The sequence below is a fragment of the Melospiza georgiana genome, chromosome 2, assembly GCF_028018845.1.
Source record: "Melospiza georgiana isolate bMelGeo1 chromosome 2, bMelGeo1.pri, whole genome shotgun sequence".
Classification (NCBI taxonomy): domain Eukaryota; kingdom Metazoa; phylum Chordata; class Aves; order Passeriformes; family Passerellidae; genus Melospiza; species Melospiza georgiana.
The window spans coordinates 96,257,347-96,277,492 of record NC_080431.1 but is presented as its reverse complement, the minus strand read 5'-3'; the positions used below and the strand labels follow the sequence as shown (position 1 = coordinate 96,277,492).

The 20,146-nt window shown below is 37.5% G+C and overlaps 2 protein-coding genes across 4 annotated transcripts in view; one reads left to right on the top strand and one right to left on the bottom strand.

The window, feature by feature from the left end:
• Positions 1–20,146, bottom strand: part of CMSS1 (cms1 ribosomal small subunit homolog) — a 223,568-nt gene that overhangs the window by 196,148 nt on the left and 7,274 nt on the right. The window lies entirely within an intron of this gene.
• The window catches only part of FILIP1L (filamin A interacting protein 1 like), a 189,090-nt gene that overhangs the window by 163,404 nt on the left and 5,540 nt on the right, over positions 1–20,146 (top strand). For both annotated transcript variants that reach the window (XM_058043488.1, XM_058043498.1), the window contains one exon: positions 5,716–8,452. In XM_058043488.1, the coding sequence (XP_057899471.1) occupies positions 5,716–8,452 (2,737 nt within the window). The remainder of the gene's footprint in view (positions 1–5,715; positions 8,453–20,146) is intronic.

Below are 20,146 nucleotides of genomic sequence, written 5' to 3'. Positions count from 1 at the left end.
AATTGAGATTTCACAATAAAAGAAAACTGAGTTTTAGTGCTGAAGTAAAATTACTTGAACTGGAAGTTAATCCAGTCTTAAATCTTAAATGAACCAATAAAAATTTGTTAAAATTTTCTCAAACCATTTACTGTCATCAAATTTACCCCAGATTTTGTAACATTTATGAGTGCAAATATCCCCATATCACCAGTAAGACAGCAGCTTAGTAGTTGTGAAATCATGATCACAAACAACATCAGTGTTCCAGAACAGTTGATTTTTAAAAGTTATTATCTACATATGTTTATTCAGCATCACAGCTAAATACATCTGGTTATCCATGCAAAATTTCACCCGTTAACCCAGAACTGGCAATACCATTCATTTTCTATGGCTTTCATTAAGACTTGTAAAGCAAGTCAGCATTTTAATCATCAGATAAAATGATAATTACTTTTGATAGTCTGTGGAGTAATAAGAACTCACACCCTTGTCATTAAGATTTCTCATTTTATAAAATAAATTTTCTTATTGGGAAATTTGCCTTACACAGCCTCTTGCAGCTGAGACACCCTTTGTGGAGGTTTGTATCCTAGCATAAACGAATTCCTTGAAATTTACAGATGTAAATTAATGTAATGGAAAATAAATTTTAAAATAAGTATTCACATTCTGCTGGGAAGTGCTGACTGGTTCAGATGAAGCCAGTAGATTACACAACAGCTATGGTATGTTGTTGCTGCTGTAATTTCAAAGGCTTTTGACTTTCTTTATGACAGGGGAAAAAGAAGCATTAATAAAGATAATAGAGAGCCATAAAAAAAAGCTGTAACATATCTTCATAAAAACCGCACATCAATAAATAGAACTGTAAGCAATGGAAAAGAAAAAAATTTAAAAATGCATAGCCACACCGAGACCAGAAATATATTAACAAACACAAAATTTGTTTCAATGAACTGTGGGAGGCACAGACTGGCTTTCTTACAAAAATAAATATGTAACTGCACTGGTGTAAAAAAAATCACAACAACTTGTAAGATTTACCAGAAATGAAGAAGCATGTTTCTTCTCTTATTAAAGGCCAGACCATGTCTTATTGCTGACTGGGAAGAGTGCCTTAAAGGAAGAGGCATGACTTCATCCACATTTAAAAGCTTTCAGCTTAAAACTTTTACTTGCTTTGTACCAGGGGAAATTCAAGCATATGTCCAAAAACTTTAGAAGTGAGTGTCCCATGTAATAACCTGTAGAACCTCTCATAAACCACATCTTTCATCTGTGGAAGGGTAAAGAGCACGACCTAGTTAAAAATATGGATCTTCATGGTTAAAAAAAAATAATCACAGAAATTAAAATTCACTATAATTTCTGAAGAATGGTCTGATACAGATATTGACAATATGTACATTAAAAACTCCACAACACTGGAGAGGAAAGACAAAAGCTGAGCTTTACAAGCCAGTATCTATTTCACTTGTATCCTTAGAAGGCAGCCTTTTCTAAAGTTGTGACTACAACATTGCTTTAACAAACAAACAAACACCAATTTTTATTCTTATCATCCAAAGAATAACTCATTCCAGAACTAAAAAAAAAAAAAGTTAAAAAAACAAAGTGTTGCAATCTCAGTCTCCAGTACTTTCTTTGGTTTCTGTGAAACTTAGAATTCTGTAAAAACATAAATTAAACAATCTGCATGTAATACAGGTCACCCCAGGAAAATGGAAAGTCCCTCTTAAAGACAAAATGTTATGACAGTGAACTGTTATGGGAGTCTCTACATTTTGTAGAGAATACAGTCATTTATGTTGCCAAATATAATGTAGTGTAGCTCAAGTTACATGCACTTGGAAAAAATGAAGAAAAACAAGACAACACAATTAAATGTCCAGTGTTAACACCAAGAAGCTGTAGCCTGCATGCTGAGGGAACCAATTACAATGAACAGAGGAGAGCTGAGAAATACAATTTCTTCCAGGAAATAAAGAAGCAGTTAACTGGTACTGCAAGTAAGTACAATATTAAGCCACAACAAAGCAATAATTTATAACAGAAGCTCTGAAGTAATAAGACACTGCCCTGACTCTTTAACTACCTATCAGTCATGTTCATAAAAACAATTTTCAATGTCTGTTTTTGCTGGCCTCAGTTCATAAAGGGTTGTTGTAGTCCTATGAAGTCAACTGCTTAGAGCTGTGCAAAAGCTTTGTCTAAATGATATATCTACCTTTCCCTGATACAAAATTACATGATCATGAAATTTAGCTGGCAAAGAAAATGGTAAAAATATTTTATTGGATAAGGGAGTGTGTGTTCTTTCAAAAAAAAAATATTATTTATTTGAGCCAACTTTTTTTGACCTTTGCATATTTTCAGTAAAATTGTGCTCTCAGGTACCCTGGATACTGTTCTTCAGGAAGACAGCATTTTGGATGAAGTTAACACAAAGTATTTTTACCCTATCACCAAAGTCACTAAGTGCTATTATCAGTTAAAGCACTTCTTCAAGCACATGACTTCTTAATTCAGATAATTTACACAGCCAAGCACTGACCCACAGAACTCAGGTTCCAAAAAAAAAAGCCCTGACCAAAATGAAGCAGTTAATTTAAGAACACAAGCAAACAAATAAATAACACCAAAAACCCCAAACATTTTAGGGTCCACAGTCACTGTGACCTTCTGAACCATGAAACAGGAACCCAGCAGCCAAGGAAAATTCTTTGCAAATATTAACAGATTCCCAGTTGACTTCTTAAAATATCAATCTTTGTCCAAGAAATCACTATCTATTCAGCGGTGTTGAGGGTATTTTCTGTATAGGAATATATGACTAAGCATACAATTACCAAAAGCAAGTGAATGACACAGTATCAAAAATATACCATGCTTAATACATTCCCTTTTTCTTTATAGATACATATTAAAATCCTTTAACTCCTAGTTGCTGAGCTATGGTCTTCACTTCAATCAAGTGATTTTATAAAAGTATTCTTAAAAAATGAAACAGATCTCCGTTATTACAAATATTTACTTGTGAGTCTGTTTGAATGTTAAAACTGCATTTTGTCTTTTGAATGAAAGAATCATTTTTAAATACCCAAGGTCTTTTGGCATGACCAAAGAAACAGACACTCTTGAAAATCCTTACACAACAATCCAGGTACCAGTAATAAAGGGACTTTTGTTCAAATAGCCCATGCAACACAGACTTCACCAGATTTGACTCGATTGTCAACTTATATTTATGTAAAATCATCTATTTGAATAATAAAAAATGCAGACAGCATCTCTATGAAAATTACAATTGTTTGTTACTATTTGGCCTAAGAGCCTCTTTCTAAAGCAATGTAAGAGGCATGACTTGCCAGATCATTAAGACTTTGATTTGGCCAGAGAGGGATCAACTAGTTAATATGGAAGTGTTGGGTAAAACACTGATTACCTAAGGCATTAATGACCACAGCTAAATCTGCCTTAAAAAAATAAATTACAGTGAAGCAAGCTAAAATAAATCAAATGCTAGTAAGTCCAAGTAACCATATTAGTATGTCTTAACTTCATGCACACACTCAAAACCTGAGTTCATTCCAAATGAAATTGTTAGTTGTGCTTCTGTTATGGTTTTATAGCTATGGCAACGGTAAATCATCAATTGAACTTCACTACTAAAGCATTCAGAGACAAGGGTGGGGAGGGAAAAAAAGACTTTTACACTAGAAAGAATTAGAACTGAAAGTAGCACTGAAAAGGGGACTGAAGTTTATATACCATGAACACAGTAAAAAGCTGCCTTTGAGATGATGCAGTCATTTATTTGTTCTGTCAACCAACAGCATTCCTTCAAACTCATTTCACAAACCTTTCTCCCTCTCCATTTATATATTTTCCTATCTGCTTCCCCCATTATATTAATTGACTGTTGTACAGAATTTGTGACTGCTTCAAGTCTTTGATGTTTATGGCTACTTCCCATCCCGTTAATTTTTCATACAAAGCATTTTATTACATTCAACATAGTGCAACTTAGGCACTAAAATACAAACAGTAGGGACTGTGAAAATGTTATAAGAAATTTCATCATCATGGATTTCTGTGCAACATCACCATTAAATCAGACAAGTCTCATGGAGTGTAATACAAGGGCAAGGACTTCCTCTCTGTGCAGGAAAATTACATTGCTTCCAAAGGGGATGCTGCTGAGGCAGCCTATTGCCCAGGAATAGATGCCTTCAGTCAGTCAACAGTTAATTAAAAGCTGTGCAAAGGAGGCCCTTATCTAAGCTCCTCCTGAACTAAAAGGGAGGCTGCAACAGGAACTTGTCAGTAGGAAGTGGTAAAGACTCATCACTTGGACATGGACATCACTACAGTGACCCCAGACAAATGTGGAACAGGAATCCTATGTTTCAGCAGCAACTTCTAGACAGCTGCCATCATATTTCAGAGGGGGAAAGAAATAAGATTTAATGGGTGCCTAAACAGTCATTCTGTACAAGTACAGTCTTGATAACCCAGTCATTTCCTCCACATGATCTACACAACTGAGTCTGTACCATTCTTATAAACATCATACAAATCCTAATTCTTTATTACTTCAATCTAGGCTTTTCACATTTTATTTAAAACCAGAATATATTTATCTTGACTGTAGGAAAAATGTAATTGAAAGGAGGCATATGTGCTGACCAAACCTAATCACACTTTAGATGAACTCCACAAGCATCTTTTTGACAAAGAAAGGTCCACAAAAGAACTGAAGAAGTTTAGGTATTTGAAGGTTCTTAGGCTCTTGCATAAACAAACACACAACCTTATCCCAAGTCTCTTGCTATTTAAGTATGTTGTATCTCAATAAAGACTGAGTACTAACAAACTTGTAAAACTAATTTTGGAAAATCATCATGAAAACCTTCAAGAATCATGTAAAAGCAGCGATGCACTGAGGCATATCTGCAAATCCAGGCCTAACACACATTAAGACAGTTGAGCTTTGTTAAGTTCAAAAAGCACTACTGAATACCTGTTTATCTGCTGACTGCATTTTTGTGTGTATGTGTGTGTATTAGACATGAAGTCACAAGGCCTGCATTTTCACTAAGGACAGACTTACCTCATTTTGCTCTGGTGTGCTGCTCAGGAATTCACATTAGGCAGTCTAACTGCCCTTTGTGGCTACATTTCCTTCACATACTCAAATGTCCTTAAGGTTTGATTTTAAAACATCAGGATGGTTTATAAGTAACAAAGCTAGGAGGTTTATGATGCTGTAAATTATATCTGCCCTTGAGGGCTGCACTGACCTAATTTCTCAAGCATTAGAATAATCACATTTCTTTAAAAATAAAAAAAAAAAAAGCACACACAAAAAACCAGACAAAGTTTGCACACATGTACCTAGCCTCAGCAAACAGCCAAGAGAAGCACAGTTCCAGTGCAGAATAACAGAACAGTTTTGTTGCACTGATCCCTGTCAAAAGTCCAAATGTAATTAAAGAGGCACAATAAGAAGTTGCTAAGTCTAAATGATCTTGCTGAAGTGTTCATTACCAAAGAACTTCTGAATAGGAAGTAGGACCAGTGGGCACTTCCAAATAATGCTGCAAGGAGAGGTCTGCTTGTAGTTACAAGTGGATGTTCATGGACATGTGGCAGAAATGTAGTATTTCAAGTGTGTTTTTAAATGCCCACTAAAATGGCTACAAAATACAATATTATTTCCTCCCACAGATTGAAAAAGCTTCTTGAAAAAGAGACAGTATATCAAGCAAAAAAAGAAAAGGAAAACAACAAGAAAATAGCGAAACTGAAAGAAGAATTGACTAAACTGAAATCCTTTGCCTTAATGGTGGTGGATGAACAGCAAAGACTCACTGAGCAGGTGAATCAACAAAGTAAAAAAATTCAAGAATTAACCACTTCTACAGAACAAGCACACGAAAAGCTGACTTTTGCTGAAGCAAAAATTCAAGAAGAGAAACAGAGATCCAGCAGGCTGGAGGCTGAAATTCACGCCCAGAGCAGTAGGATTTCCCAAGACCAAGAAGCAATGATGGCCAAGCTAACCAATGAAGACAGCCAGAATCGCCAGCTCCGGCTCAAATTAACAACTCTCAGCCGGCAAATTGATGAGCTGGAAGAGACCAACAGATCTTTACGAAAGGCAGAAGAAGAACTGCAAGACATAAGGGATAAGATAAATAAGGGAGAGTGTGGGAACGCTGCACTTATGACTGAAGTGGAAGAACTACGGAAACGGCTGCTGGAGATGGAAGGAAAAGATGAAGAGCTCACAAAAATGGAAGATCAGTGCAGAGAACTTAATAGAAAGTTAGAACAAGAAGCATCACAGAGCAAGAACCTTAAAGGGGAAGTGGATAAACTTAATAAAAGAATTATGGAGCTGGAGAAACTAGAAGATGCTTTCAACAAGAGTAAACAGGAATGTTACTCCCTGAAATGCAACCTAGAAAGAGAAAAAATTTTAACAAAGCAGTTGTCCCATGAGCTGGATGGTTTAAAAGCTAGAGTTGGTGAGCTTGAAGCAATTGAAAGCAAGTTAGAAAAAACTGAGTTTACACTTAAAGAAGATTTAACAAAGCTGAAGAGTTTAACAGTGATGCTGGTGGATGAAAGAAAAACTATGGGTGAAAAAATAAAGCAAACAGAAGAAAAGCTGCAAGCTGCAACTTCCCAGCTTCAGGTGGAACAAAATAAAGTGATGTCAGTTACAGAAAAGCTGATGGAGGAAAGTAAAAAGGCACTGAAATCAAAATCTGATGCAGAGGAAAAAATGTCCAGTGTTACAAAAGAAAGAGATGAACTGAAAAACAAACTGAAAGCAGAAGAGGAGAAAGGAAGTGATCTTGTTTCCAAAGTGAATATTCTAAGTAAAAGACTTCAGTCCCTGGAAGATGTTGAAAAAGAGTTTCTTAAAAGTAAACGTAAGGAGAGTACTAAATCCAGCACCTCCTTGCAGCAGGAAAACAACATAATCAAAGAGCTTTCTCAAGAAGTTGAGAGGCTTAAGCAGAAGCTCAACGAAATGAAGTCAGTAGAAGATGATCTTATGAAAACTGAAGATGAATTTGAGTCGCTAGAACGAAAATATGTCAGGGAACAGGACAGAGCCAGGCTCCTCTCAGAGGAGTTGGAGGCTGTGAAAATGGAATTGGCGAGGTATAAATTAACAGAAAAGGCAGAGTCCAATCAGGAGCGCCTTTTCAAGAAACTCAGAGAAGAGGAAGCTAAATCGAGTCACCTTTCCAGAGAAGTAGATGCACTGAAAGAGAAAGTTCATGAATACGTGGCAACAGAAGACCTAATCTGTCACCTGCGAGGTGATCACACAGTCTTACAGAAGAAACTCCTGCAGCAAGAAAACAAAAACAGGGAGTTAGCAAGAGAGATGGAGAGCCTCACCAAAGAGCTGGAGAGGTACAGATCCTTCAGCAAGAATATTAGGCCTGGTCTCAATGGAAAGAAAATTCCAGATGTGCAAGTTTTTTCTAAAGAAATCCAAACAGATCCAGCCGACAACGAACCCCCCGATTACAAAACCCTCATGCCTTTGGAGCGAACAGTCATAAATGGGCAGCTCTATGAAGACAGTGATAATGAGGAAGAACAAACAGCGTCTTTCAAAAGCAACTCATCCACAGCAAATGCCGCCAACAAAAAGTTATGGATCCCTTGGATGAGGTCCAAAGAGAGCCATCCTCAAAATGGGAAGATACACACAAAGCAAAATGGAAACTGTGCACAGACTGGAGATCTAGTGCTCAGCCATACACCGGGCCAACCCCTTCACATAAAAGTAACTCCAGACCATAGACAGAACACAGCAACCCTCGAAATAACCAGTCCTACCACTGAAAGCCCTCACTCCTACACCAGCACAGCAGTTATACCCAACTGTGGCACTCCAAAGCAAAGAATAACCATTATTCAAAACGCCTCCTTAACACCTGTAAAATCAAAAGGAGGAGAAGGTTACATGACCCCAGAGCATGTAATTTCTCCTATTACTATGACTACTACTTTTTCAAGATCTCAAACTCCTGAATCGTGTGGTTCTCTAACTCCTGAAAGAACAATGTCCCCTTTGGCTTTGCCCGGCTCAAGTTCTCAGGAACAAACACTCTCCTCGGAGCCTCTGGAAACGGGAGCCAAGCACACTCTTTTTAGAGTATCCCCAGACAGGCAGTCATCATGGCAGTTTCAGAGATCTAACAGTACAGGATCAAGTGTCATAACTACTGAGGATAACAAGATCCACATTCATTTAGGAAGTCCTTATGTGCAAGCTCTCACCGCTTCCAAGCCCACCAGCCCATGCAATGCAGTGCAAGACAGCAGAACTCCAGCCCTAGCTAATGGCCTGCCCACTAAGCCCACCAATAAAATCACCAGCAGTATTACTATCACACCAACAGCCACTCCTCTTCCACGGCAATCACAAATTACAGTAAGTAATGTCTATAACTGACCCCCATCCATGCTGACACCCTTACCAGCAACCCATCATGTTTTTCATCCCAGCAAGAATTATTTGGAACGGCCTCTTTGGGAAAGATCTGTGCATGAACTATCAGCAGCATATGGAACTAACGTTAAGTTTTGCCTGCTTAGTGTTATCAAGTGTGCACTTACTGTATATCTTCTCATTGAAATACAGTTATGTACAATATTTAGTCTTGCACTTGTATAAATGCATCTTTATGTATTGCCATTTTCAAAATAACTCACATTACTTTTGACTGCAACTTGCCTTGGTGAAATATTTTAACATTACAAAAAAACCAGTAAATGACTGATTATTTTCATCATTGCTTGCTGAATATTTTTTGTTTTTTATGTGTGGTTTGTATTTTTTTCTGCATGTATGGTAGAATTTGAATTAAGCCATAATACTGCCTGCTAACTTCAGATAAAACTTGTTTCATTATCTTCCCTTCTATTTTCCAACTCCTTCTAGCCCTCTCATTTCAGGTAATTATCACTACATCATACACAAAATATGTATTGTATAACAGTGTTTGGGTAAAACTCTTTTTAAACCCCCATGCAAACTTTGCTTGTAAGTGAACCAAGTTCAGAAGCTTGTATCACAAAGTAATTCTCCCCAAACAAGGGTTTTTTCCCAATATAATAGAAAACCTGCAATAATTTAGGTATGCTGTAAAACAAGAAACAGCAACATTTATATTTCTAAACAATAATTCAGGAGAATAGATTTACAAACAATAATCAGATTTAATCTTAACTCCTAGTCACAAATCTGACAAACAGTACACATTACACAAGTACTCTGAAGAAGAAACAGGAGCACCAAACTATGGCATACCTTCATGTTTTTTTACTTCATAGACAGAGAAAGTTTGGCAGAAGCATTAAGAAGCAATAGTAGATCAAGTCTCCAAAGATGCAGGCCTCTGGGTCTGGGATAAATAGAATTGACAAAGCAGGTTAAGGTATTTCAGTGACAATTACAGTATTTGTGCCTAGGAAAAGCACAGAAATGTAATGTGCCCAAGCAGTCCATTTTAATTTCCCATGAAATATTGCTAGTAGTGGAACAGCTTCACCTGCAACATAAATCAGTCCAGAAGATCTGGAATGCACTTTCAAACTCCTCTTTTTCACAAAAGCTGTATACTCCAAATCTAAATTGCAACAATTGCTCTTATTCTAAAAAGTTCTATTCTATTTTCTATTCTATTCTTTTAATTCTAAAAAAGTTCTATTCTAAATGCCTATAAATTTAATGCTTTCAGGGTAATGGTGGTAGTATGTATTAATTTTAAAAAATTAAAAACTGCAACCTTCTGCAATGAACAAGGAAGTTGGCAAGTAAGCAAAGTCCCTATTCACTAAGCCCGTACCTTTATTCTGCCTATATTCCCCAGAGGAAAAAAAATATTTCTGCAGTATAACTTAGCAACAGATTCAGCAAAGAACCTTGGCCCATGATCTCACATAACAAGGGGACTTGTATCATTTTAAGTCCTTTTGATTGACAGGAAATTAAATGTTTATGGCTGTAGATAATACCTACTTTTAGAACAGTTTCTGTTGAAAAGCAAAGTCCACTGCCCATGTACACTTTTTTCCAGTAAACAGTGGGAAGAAAGAATTATATATGTGATAGAAATGGATAATAACATATGTATTACAGTTGAACAATAGCAATTTCAAAAAGAGAAGTTGTTTGTGGAACTGCATAACCCCAGTTTATATAATCTGACGTTACTAGGCTTCATAAAAGGTTTTTCTTCCTTGTTTTTTCTCCCTCTATCTCCATGGCTGCACAAGTGAGCTCTGACCAAGACCTAGGTCAGAAGGAGTACATTGTTTTATTCTGCAAAGCAAACTTTGACTCACATCTACTTCAGCAAAAATTGCTAAAGAAGACAGCAGCCAGACCCCAGGAAAAGCAAAATCATATAATTTTTAGAGCATGTTAATTAAACGAACAAGTTACCTAATTAAATTCAGGCTGCACATTCTTAACTGCAGGGCTCAGTTAAGAGCCCAAAAATCAGTACCTTCAAGATACCTTCTCTGCACTTCTGTTCTTTAGGATTCTGCATATCCTGCTGATCTATACCTGAGATCTCTGCAGGACCACATTACAAGCATGGTACTAAATAACTGTGTCTGAAGCAGTCACTTGCTAGCATAGTAACAAACACCAAATTCTCCCGAAATTAAAGGACTAAATGCTTGTCCTCCAGAGACACTAAAATTTTCTTCAGTTAGACCTACAAAACATGTAGGAAAAAAAATTCAGATCTACCTTCAAAAATACACAGAAGTGTGTTGATCATTAACCACCGGGCCATCTATTAGAATACCTTATAAAAGAAAAGTACAAATAAGGGCATAGCAATAAGCACACATAGTCCTTTGGACACTTACCAAGCTCTTATGAATAAGGAAGGTCAGCCTTTAAAGCTAAGATTTGACTACAAACCTAGATGAAAGGTCACACCATTGATAAGTATAATCATTTAACAGGCAGTACTTCTGTCCCTGCCTTACACTCATAATGATTCATCAGTAACTAATTAACAAAAGACAAAGGAAGCAGCCACTCATGACCATTAACTAAGAAGCATCAGCACTGCCTGGAGATGAAATGAAATTGCTACATTTCCTGAAAATGCATCTTGATTAAGAGACGCTTACATCCCCCTACTGATGAAACAACCTCTGTGTAGGTTTAAGTGACTTCACAGCAAAATTTTTGTCAGTCATTCCAACAGATAAAAAAAATCAATTAATTACTTTTGCCTGAAAATAAGGTTTGCACAATGAAACAGGTTTGTTTGGTTTGAATTGCCAAGATCAATTTCAAAGCAGAGAAAATAAGCACCTGGATGTATTTGCTGAGAGCTGAAACGTAATTGTTTAAACAGAAAGAAGTTAGCTGTAACTTTATCATAAAATAGCAAATAGAAAGCATAGCTTAAGGAATCAAATTATTGATTTACAAATTAACCTCGAGTTGTTCAGATCACCACTCCATATTTCAGAGTATTTCATTCTGCTGAGTGGGAATAGCCACCTGCTTCCTTAGCAGACAACGAGAAAACAGCAGAGCAAGGAGAAATGTGACTAAGTTATCTGCACATTGATTCAAGCACGCTGAACAAAAACATCAAGCATAATCACATTAAAGTTTGACAAGTAAGGCAGCTTTTCTAGGATTTCAACTACTCTGTAAGTGGTAAGTATTGCTGTTAATTTGGAGGCTGAGACACTTTTGCTTTCAGCAGTTGCTCAAAAGCCCAAAGTCTGACAGGTATGTAATGGTTCATTTAAATGTTATGGGGAAATAAGGTCACATAACAAGAAGCATATATCAGAGGGATTAAGCTGTGAAAGAGAGCATAAAAACAGTTTTCAGCAGATCATAATATCAATTCTTCTCTTTTCCAAAACTCTTGGCAAGCGTCTCTACAGTCTAAAAATCTACCCTTTCTCCCTTATGTTTAGTTCCCAGCAAAAGGGAGAATTAACTGATTAAAAAATGACAGCAGTTACTAGCCCACTTTCCTTCACCATGTTGAGTTTATTTCCGTGAATGATCAAATAGACACAAGAGAAGGCAGCACCAACACTTTGGTGTTTATATGTGATTAAATTTCTCAGAAGAAATACTTGCAATTTTTGTCCCTTCAGGGAGGATGGATGAGGGGAGGGAGGGAAAAGGAGGAAAAGCAAAAAGAAGAGAATACCAAGCAATAATGGTAATCTGAGACCAAAGCACCCATCCATCAACTCTGAGGTAGTATTTCAAGTTATTTAAAGACCTCCTTTAAGCCACTAATTAAGAAAAAGAACTGACAAAAATCACAGGAGCAGACTGCTAATCTTCCTGATCCAAAGCACTGTAGCCAATACAGTGTCTGGGGACAGTATGTAAGGCTGTAATAAGAAAAAGATCTGTATGTAAGCATTTCATGCAGGGATTAGGAAGGCATGCTCCCCACACTAGGGAAAAAATAATCAGAAACAGAATTGTACAGCTCTATTTTCTGAGTAAGATTCAATGGATGCTGCAGGGTTAGATGATGGAAATGGAAGAACCATCTGCAGGATGACTTTGTCCCTAGGAAACAGATATTGAGACAGGCAAAACAAAAACTGACAACTGCCTAATCTCCAGGCTTAAGGAAAGACTACCAAAACATTATGTTACCAAGAAACAGAAGAGAAAAAGATCTTATGGTTCAAATACAGCGCAAGTGGGTGTGTAAAAATGTTTTAAAATTAACACCAAGTACTTATAGTGGAAAATTGCTCAAAAAAAAAAAAAAAAAGACAAACCATAAGTTTAAGCAGCATGAAGTGTTTTCACAGATCTGCAGCCAGTGGCTGTGAGATGAAGCTGAATTCTCTCTGTGCTGTAGCTAGCACATTACTCAATGACCCACCATACTGTGGGCACTCAGAAAGCCTCAAATAGCAGAGCTGCCAACTGAATAGTATTCTCTTCTGACCACAAAGCAAAGTACTCTTGAGAAACATTTTTTGAGTACAAGTGAAAAGGCCTCTTTTAATCAATGTCTCTTCATTTCCCATGCAGTGGTCTGACATCACAGGATCTTCAAACAGGGATAAGCCAAAGAATCTCCCTCCTCTTTTTTGCCCCTACCTCAACCCAAATTACAAAATAGTGCCCTTTCAGTTGTGCTGTCACCATAGCACAGAAGGCAGCACTGTGAACCAGGTCAAGAAACTAACCTGGATTTAAAAACACAAAAGCAAAACCACCAACAAAAAGCCATATGCCACAAATCCTCATTAAACAAAACAGAACAAACCCCAAACAACCTCAACAAAACAGGATCCATTTCACAGCACAGCTTTATTAAAGAGCTACATCAGCATAACTGAATGGACAAGCAAAAAGGAAAAAGGAGCATTTTGTAGTGCAATTGCTGCCCAAGTCCTGGACCCATCACCATTGCCTGCAGAGATACAATCTAGCACACAAAATACATCACAAAACACTTCAAATATACAATAAACATTCAGCAGTCCCATTTAAATAATTCTGTATCTCTTGGGAGAGAAGTTAATTGATTTTTGCAAAATCTGAGCAAGGCAGCTTCAATGTGATTACTACCTACATTTTATTATCCTTAATTGTCTCATACTCAAGCCACTATAGGTCATGTTTTGTCCTGAAAAAACATCAACCTTAGCTGGACAAAAGGTAGAGTCTTTTGTTTTAATTAGCATTTTATATATATTAGGACAAAATATACATAAACTGAAAATAGGACTCTGATTAGCACACCTTTTAATGTGGCCTTCCAAGAGAAAAAACAGCCTACTCACAGATAGAAAAAAGCCATGATGGTAAAAGAAGGTTTTTTTTCCTCCTCCATGCAGAACTTCCCACCTTTTCACCACAAAAATTTGCTAACGTGGGGAAAACATACTCAAAGCTTTTGAACAGACAATATTGATAATGAAGACATTTCACGTTAAAAGGCATGTATGCATAGAAGAGCAGTTTCAAACATTTTTTAAAACTGCCTTAAAAATACCCAAACACAAATATCCCCACAAATATCCCTATGTACCTCCAGTCTGTACTGAACGATCCTCCACTGCCAAAAATCTTTCTCAACAAATGGCAGAGCAGCTTTAAACCAAGGCACTGCTGATCTCACCCAGGGCCATATTCTCTCCAACAGCAGTGACACCTAGGCACCTGCAGGAACACACAAGTGCCAGCACACCCCTGTGTGGGACACAACTGCAATTGCAGCGTGTTCAGTGTGCTAAAAAAGCCACACTTCTGCTCCTCCATGCAGAACTTTCCTCCTCCATGCAGAACTTCCCACCTTTTCACCACAAAAATTTGCTAACGTGGGGAAAACATACTCAAAGCTTTTGAACAGACAATATTGATAATGAAGACATTTCACGTTAAAAGGCATGTATGCATAGAAGAGCAGTTTCAAACATTTTTTAAAACTGCCTTAAAAATACCCAAACACAAATATCCCCACAAATATCCCTATGTACCTCCAGTCTGTACTGAACGATCCTCCACTGCCAAAAATCTTTCTCAACAAATGGCAGAGCAGCTTTAAACCAAGGCACTGCTGATCTCACCCAGGGCCATATTCTCTCCAACAGCAGTGACACCTAGGCACCTGCAGGAACACACAAGTGCCAGCACACCCCTGTGTGGGACACAACTGCAATTGCAGCGTGTTCAGTGTGCTAAAAAAGCCACACTTCTGCTCCTAGGGACCCCCAAGTGCCCTATCAAGGTGCCTGAGACCCCTTGGACTTTCAAGGGGCAAAAGGAAGATTAACAATGAACAGTTGTTCATTGCAGCTGCATGATGACGCTGATCAGCCAGCCCCAGGTAAACTTGTCCTACTGGAGTTAACCCACAACAAAACCTTACCCACCCCTGCATCTTGTCAGTTATCTACTAGAAAGGAGTCTAAGTTATCCAAAGTTTAAAATAATATCATCATACTTGTCAGTGAAGACACGTCCCAAGAAAAAGCAAGGCACATAACAGAATTTTAGAAACTGTAAATACAACTTCTGCCTCCAACCATTCTTCTTTTCCCCACTCCCAGAAAGTAGATTTAAACTGCATTCAGGAAATAAGATCACAGCAACACAATCAAGCGCATTAGTGTAAATTGAGCCACATGTATGGAAATAATTTCTAATATTTATACTGATTTTTCTGTCAAAAATGCCATATTAGTGAAATCAAGAGAGCTGTAATAAAGCAAATATCAGCAGAAGACACATAAAATAGAGCTTAAAAAGGATGTCAGGACATTTTTGAGCCTATTTCCTCACTATAACTTGACTTAAAACTTTAAAAAACAAAACCTAGTTCATATAGCTCTAAAAAACTTCTGCAATGCCACCTTTACCCAGGAATCTGGAACAGGGCTGGAATACACTTGTCACTAAGAATCTTGCTAATTTTTAAACTAAATTTATGTTGCTGAAATTGTACTCCAGTATTCCCTTTCCTATCCCTTCATTGGACTTTGAAAATTATTCTTTCTGCAACACATATTAGAAGACAATTATCACATCACTTCTCAGTTTTGTTTTCTCCAGATTAAACAAACCCAATTGCTCTTCCACTTAATAGCTCAAGTACTATGACTCTAGATTATTGAGAAGTCACTTTCTCTCTGCTGAGCTGTTTATGTGGTGTGACAATGCAGTGAGCCAAGCCAGACACCAGCCTGGCACAGCTCTCACCCTGAGTGAGACAGTGAGAGTCAGGATTACACTGCTCCTGCTCACACATCTCAGTACAGTCACACACACAGGTGTGCTGCATGAAAAGGAACTCGGAGCAACTGAGACTTCTCACTTTGGATTCCTAGAAAACAAATGCCAGGGTCTAGCAAAAGAACAGTAAAGAAAAGGAAGTATCTAAATGCTCTGTGCAGCTGAGAATGCCTAACCAGAAATTTCAGCCAAAGCTGTCTGGCTTGGAGACCAAAGGGAATATTCAAGTTTATCACTTAATCTTAACTCGTTGTCACTTGCAGACCTGGCTTTCTTTCTGACTGTGTTCAATCATCCAGGAACAAACTTAAGTCTGGCAAGAGGCACGCTTGTGCACATACAGACATGGGCTTCTGAGTAAAGGATCTTCAGCACCATCCCCTGGACACTTTCAGTACAGCTGCAAATGATAGTCAAATTAGTCAAATTTCTTAAACTAAAAATTTAAGCACTGAGAAAGAAAGTTATTTCTCCTAAATCAAGTGCTACAATGCTGTAAAAAAAAAAAAAAAAAAAAAAAAAAAAAAAAAAAAAAAGAAAACTTACAGCATAAATACTACACGCTCCCCCCATTTAAATGAATAAAGTTGAAACAGGAAGCAAAGCACATGTCATACTTTCAGAAGGAAAAGGAAAGGATTAGGACCAAAAGTAGGAGGACTACTTCAACAGCACAGAAACAAATATTTTCTCTCCTTGACACTCCCACACACACTTGCCTTAGCCCACTCCCTAAAGCAAGCATTGCATTGTGTTAAAATCTGGCCCATATAAATAATCTGCCTCTGTTCCCAGTGGAGGAGAAAAAAAGGTGGGTATGGAACATATATCCTGATATTTCAGAGCATGCTTTCTCCATTGTCTTCTTGAAATTAGAAGGGCTATTTTCACAATAATGTGAAAGTTTCTCATTTGTCACCTGTGCTAGTATTTGTCCCTATCCCTGACAGTACCCACTGTCATTTGCTGAGAAAACAAATGTAGTCCCTGTGTAGAGTTCTCACTCTAGCAGGCCTTCTTCTGCCAATTCCTATTACAGGCAACTGATGTCTGCTTCAGTGGTAAATTTAAAAATGAAATTAAAATGCAGCCTTCTTGAGCCTTAGATCATCGCTTGCCTTGAAAATTAGCTTTAACTGTTAATTTCTCCAATTTAGCACTGTTATCTTCCAAGCCTAATGCCTTGAACCAATATGGTGCTACTATACTTACAGACAGACATACCACATAATCTAATTTAAAAGTGGTCAGTTTAATGCTTTTGGGGTTGTCATTGTTGTTGCAGTAATTATTTGCTGATGTTCACTTAGACACATTAGGTAAAGGAAAACTGCATAACTGCTCAGGCAGGTTAATCCTGGGCAACATTTTGTTTCTGAGGGTGCTTCAAGAGCATTAATGGGAACTCACAAGGGATCCCCAGACCATGACAGGCAGTTCAGCTTGTTTTTTGAAGAAGAAACATATCTTTTTTTCTCTTCTCTGACTTAGAAAGGTAGCAGATAGAAAAAGTGGCCTACAGATGGGAAGTTAAGAGACATAGCTAAACAGCAATGATGAACACAAAGCCAGCAAATTCAGAATACAAATGAGAGTTCAAAAAAGGATGAGGAAGACTAAAAACATTCATCTTGAAGGAGAGAATGAGCTGGTAGAAAGGATGCATACATCTGAAGATAACTGAAGTAATTCATGGTGTGCACACAGATTTCCCATACATAGTTAAAAATCAAATTGAGAAGGCCCACCAAAATCTCTATGCAAGAGGTTTTCAGTCATTCAGGTCTGTCTAAAAACCAAATCAGACATCTGGAGATAGAAGCCTGCTATGGCCAATGTACCTCTTCACATGCCTCTACACTAAGCAGCAGGGGAGGACCTAGGAGTATTGCACAAGGATTAAAAATAAACCAATTTTTAAGTACAGTATGATGAGGAAGAGAACCAGATGGGCAGGTTGTTAAATCCTTGCCTTTATCAGAAGTTAGATTGGTACAAACACTGAAGTGCAAGTTTAGTTGTTTATTTGCATAGGAAAAAAAACCCCTATAATACAACTGTTATCCTCAAGTTTGAGCCTATGCCAGGAGTTAGAGCAAGTCAGTTATTGTGGCTACAATCAAACATGACACAAGCAAAAGGGAGCACTACAAACTCTGTATGCAGATAAAACCTTGACAAGTCCATCAGTTATAATGCAGCTCTAGGCACCAAATTATAATATTGTAGATGTATTCAATAGTGTCATTCAGAACTGCAAAATAGATAGTTTTGAATTACAAAGAAGAAATATGTTTGAAATGAAATCTGATGGCTCAGAACACCACACTGTCAATGGGTGGTTTTAATGAGCTAGACATTGGTGCAAACTATAGGTCAGAGCACAGGGATATTTCAGCACCTAACTTTTCATTGATTCAATAAAAGCTTACAGCCTGAATACCATAATCAGATGGACAAAACCTGTAAAGATCTGGGCCTACAAACACCTTCCTGAAGTACTGACATGGCTGATCAATCAACTCCAGACAACACTCCAACCACTTTGTAACCTAAGGAATCTCTGGAACACTTCTCAAAAAGATCCTGAACCAAACAGCTCTTAGAGATACAATCTCACTTTAATATGCAAGACTTTACATAAATATTTTTATCTATTCACCTAAATATACTTAACTAATGCAATTCTTTTTATAGATGGGAAACAGACACGTTTTCTATCATTGCTATAATTACATCAGGGAGTAGCACTGCAGTAACAGCCCACCCAAACATTTGATTCTCAGTACCATGCCTCATCTACCAGGCCATACCACAGGGTCAGAGGCGAACACTTCCAACTCAGTACTCATGGAAAACCACATAGCAATAATGCAATTATCCCCTCCAACATCAGTTCCTTTCTTAACACATCACCTTTAGTAATTGAAGAAAAATGCTTTTCGATTTGGGGACAAGGAGTGAATTCTCTTTTTTTTTGCTTCCTTTCCTACTAACAATATGTATGCTAAAATTCCAGCCTACTATGAAAATGTGTGTTGATTTTGTTTATTCAGCATTTAACGAAGAGTTTCAGTCGGGTTTAAGTGAAATACTGGGATGCAATACAAAAGGAAACCGCTGCCACCTAGAGGTAAAATCTTGGAGGAACACAGGGAAAGAAACACTCATCTCCTTTTTCTTCCTCACTTTCGAAGTCAAACTCTTTCTCAGTGCCTTAAAACAAAAATTAAAATGCTAGAAACATGCTGATTTTAAGAATAAAAGCATGAAAGAGGTTTTAGACACTCAGACTACATATCTCCTCTTTGGTAGTGACCAGTGTTAAATGCCTGTGAACATTAAGTAGTACCATGCACACAGAGTAGAAAATCCAGCCTTTGGCAGCCTGCAACTTACAGCAGGAATCTCCACACATCTTTGTGTTTAGCAGTCCTTGATCGATGCCCGGAATCAGCACAAATTCTCTCCAAACCAATTTATATCATCACCTCAAAAATTGTCTATCCCAATGAGTTTTATAGCTCATTGACAAGGGAAAACACTTTTCATATACCTTTAATCCACCCCCAGGGGATGCCCCCTCAAGCATACTAGAAAATTGCCCTAGTCACCATAATGCTACATTTCTGCTGTTTATTTTTCTCACCACCATCTATTTTCCAATCTTGAAGAGGTTTAGCATGTGTTATTAATCTTCACTCAGAAGACATTTCATAATTGATAGTCTTTGCCACCTTTTTTGCATTTTGGCATAGCCTTTCTTGAGCTGTTTGGCAAAACCCAGCAAAACATTCACAATGTAGGACAGGATGGTTTGGCTTCACACACTAAAAAATGATGGGATTTGTTTTCTTCTATTCTTTTCCTAGTAATTCCTAACTTGTCTGTTACCTTTTTGACAAGTGCCAGTTGCTGAGCAATGAGGACAATTCACAGGGATTCCAAGATCTGTGTTCTGACTGACAATAAATGTCACTACTGTACATGAACTAGTTTTCCCTACATATATTATTTTTCAATTGTTAACACCGAACTGACACGGTCTTTTACTCACTAACATAAGTAAAAAACTAACGTGTCAGCTCTTGCTTCTAACATTCTCCCTGTTATACCATATGCAAATATTATAATTTCAGTACTGTCTTCCTGTGCAGTTTATGAATACATTGAGTATCAGAAGGGTCTGTGACATTCAGATGCTATCTCCACTATACTATTAAAAACTCGGTCACTGCTCTGCTACCTATCCAAATGCCACTTATTAACCTTGAGAATTTTCCTTGTTCTTCCACATTTTGCACACAAAATCTGCTTTCACAAGATTCTTTTGTTAGAGATCACTATCAAGAGTTGTTT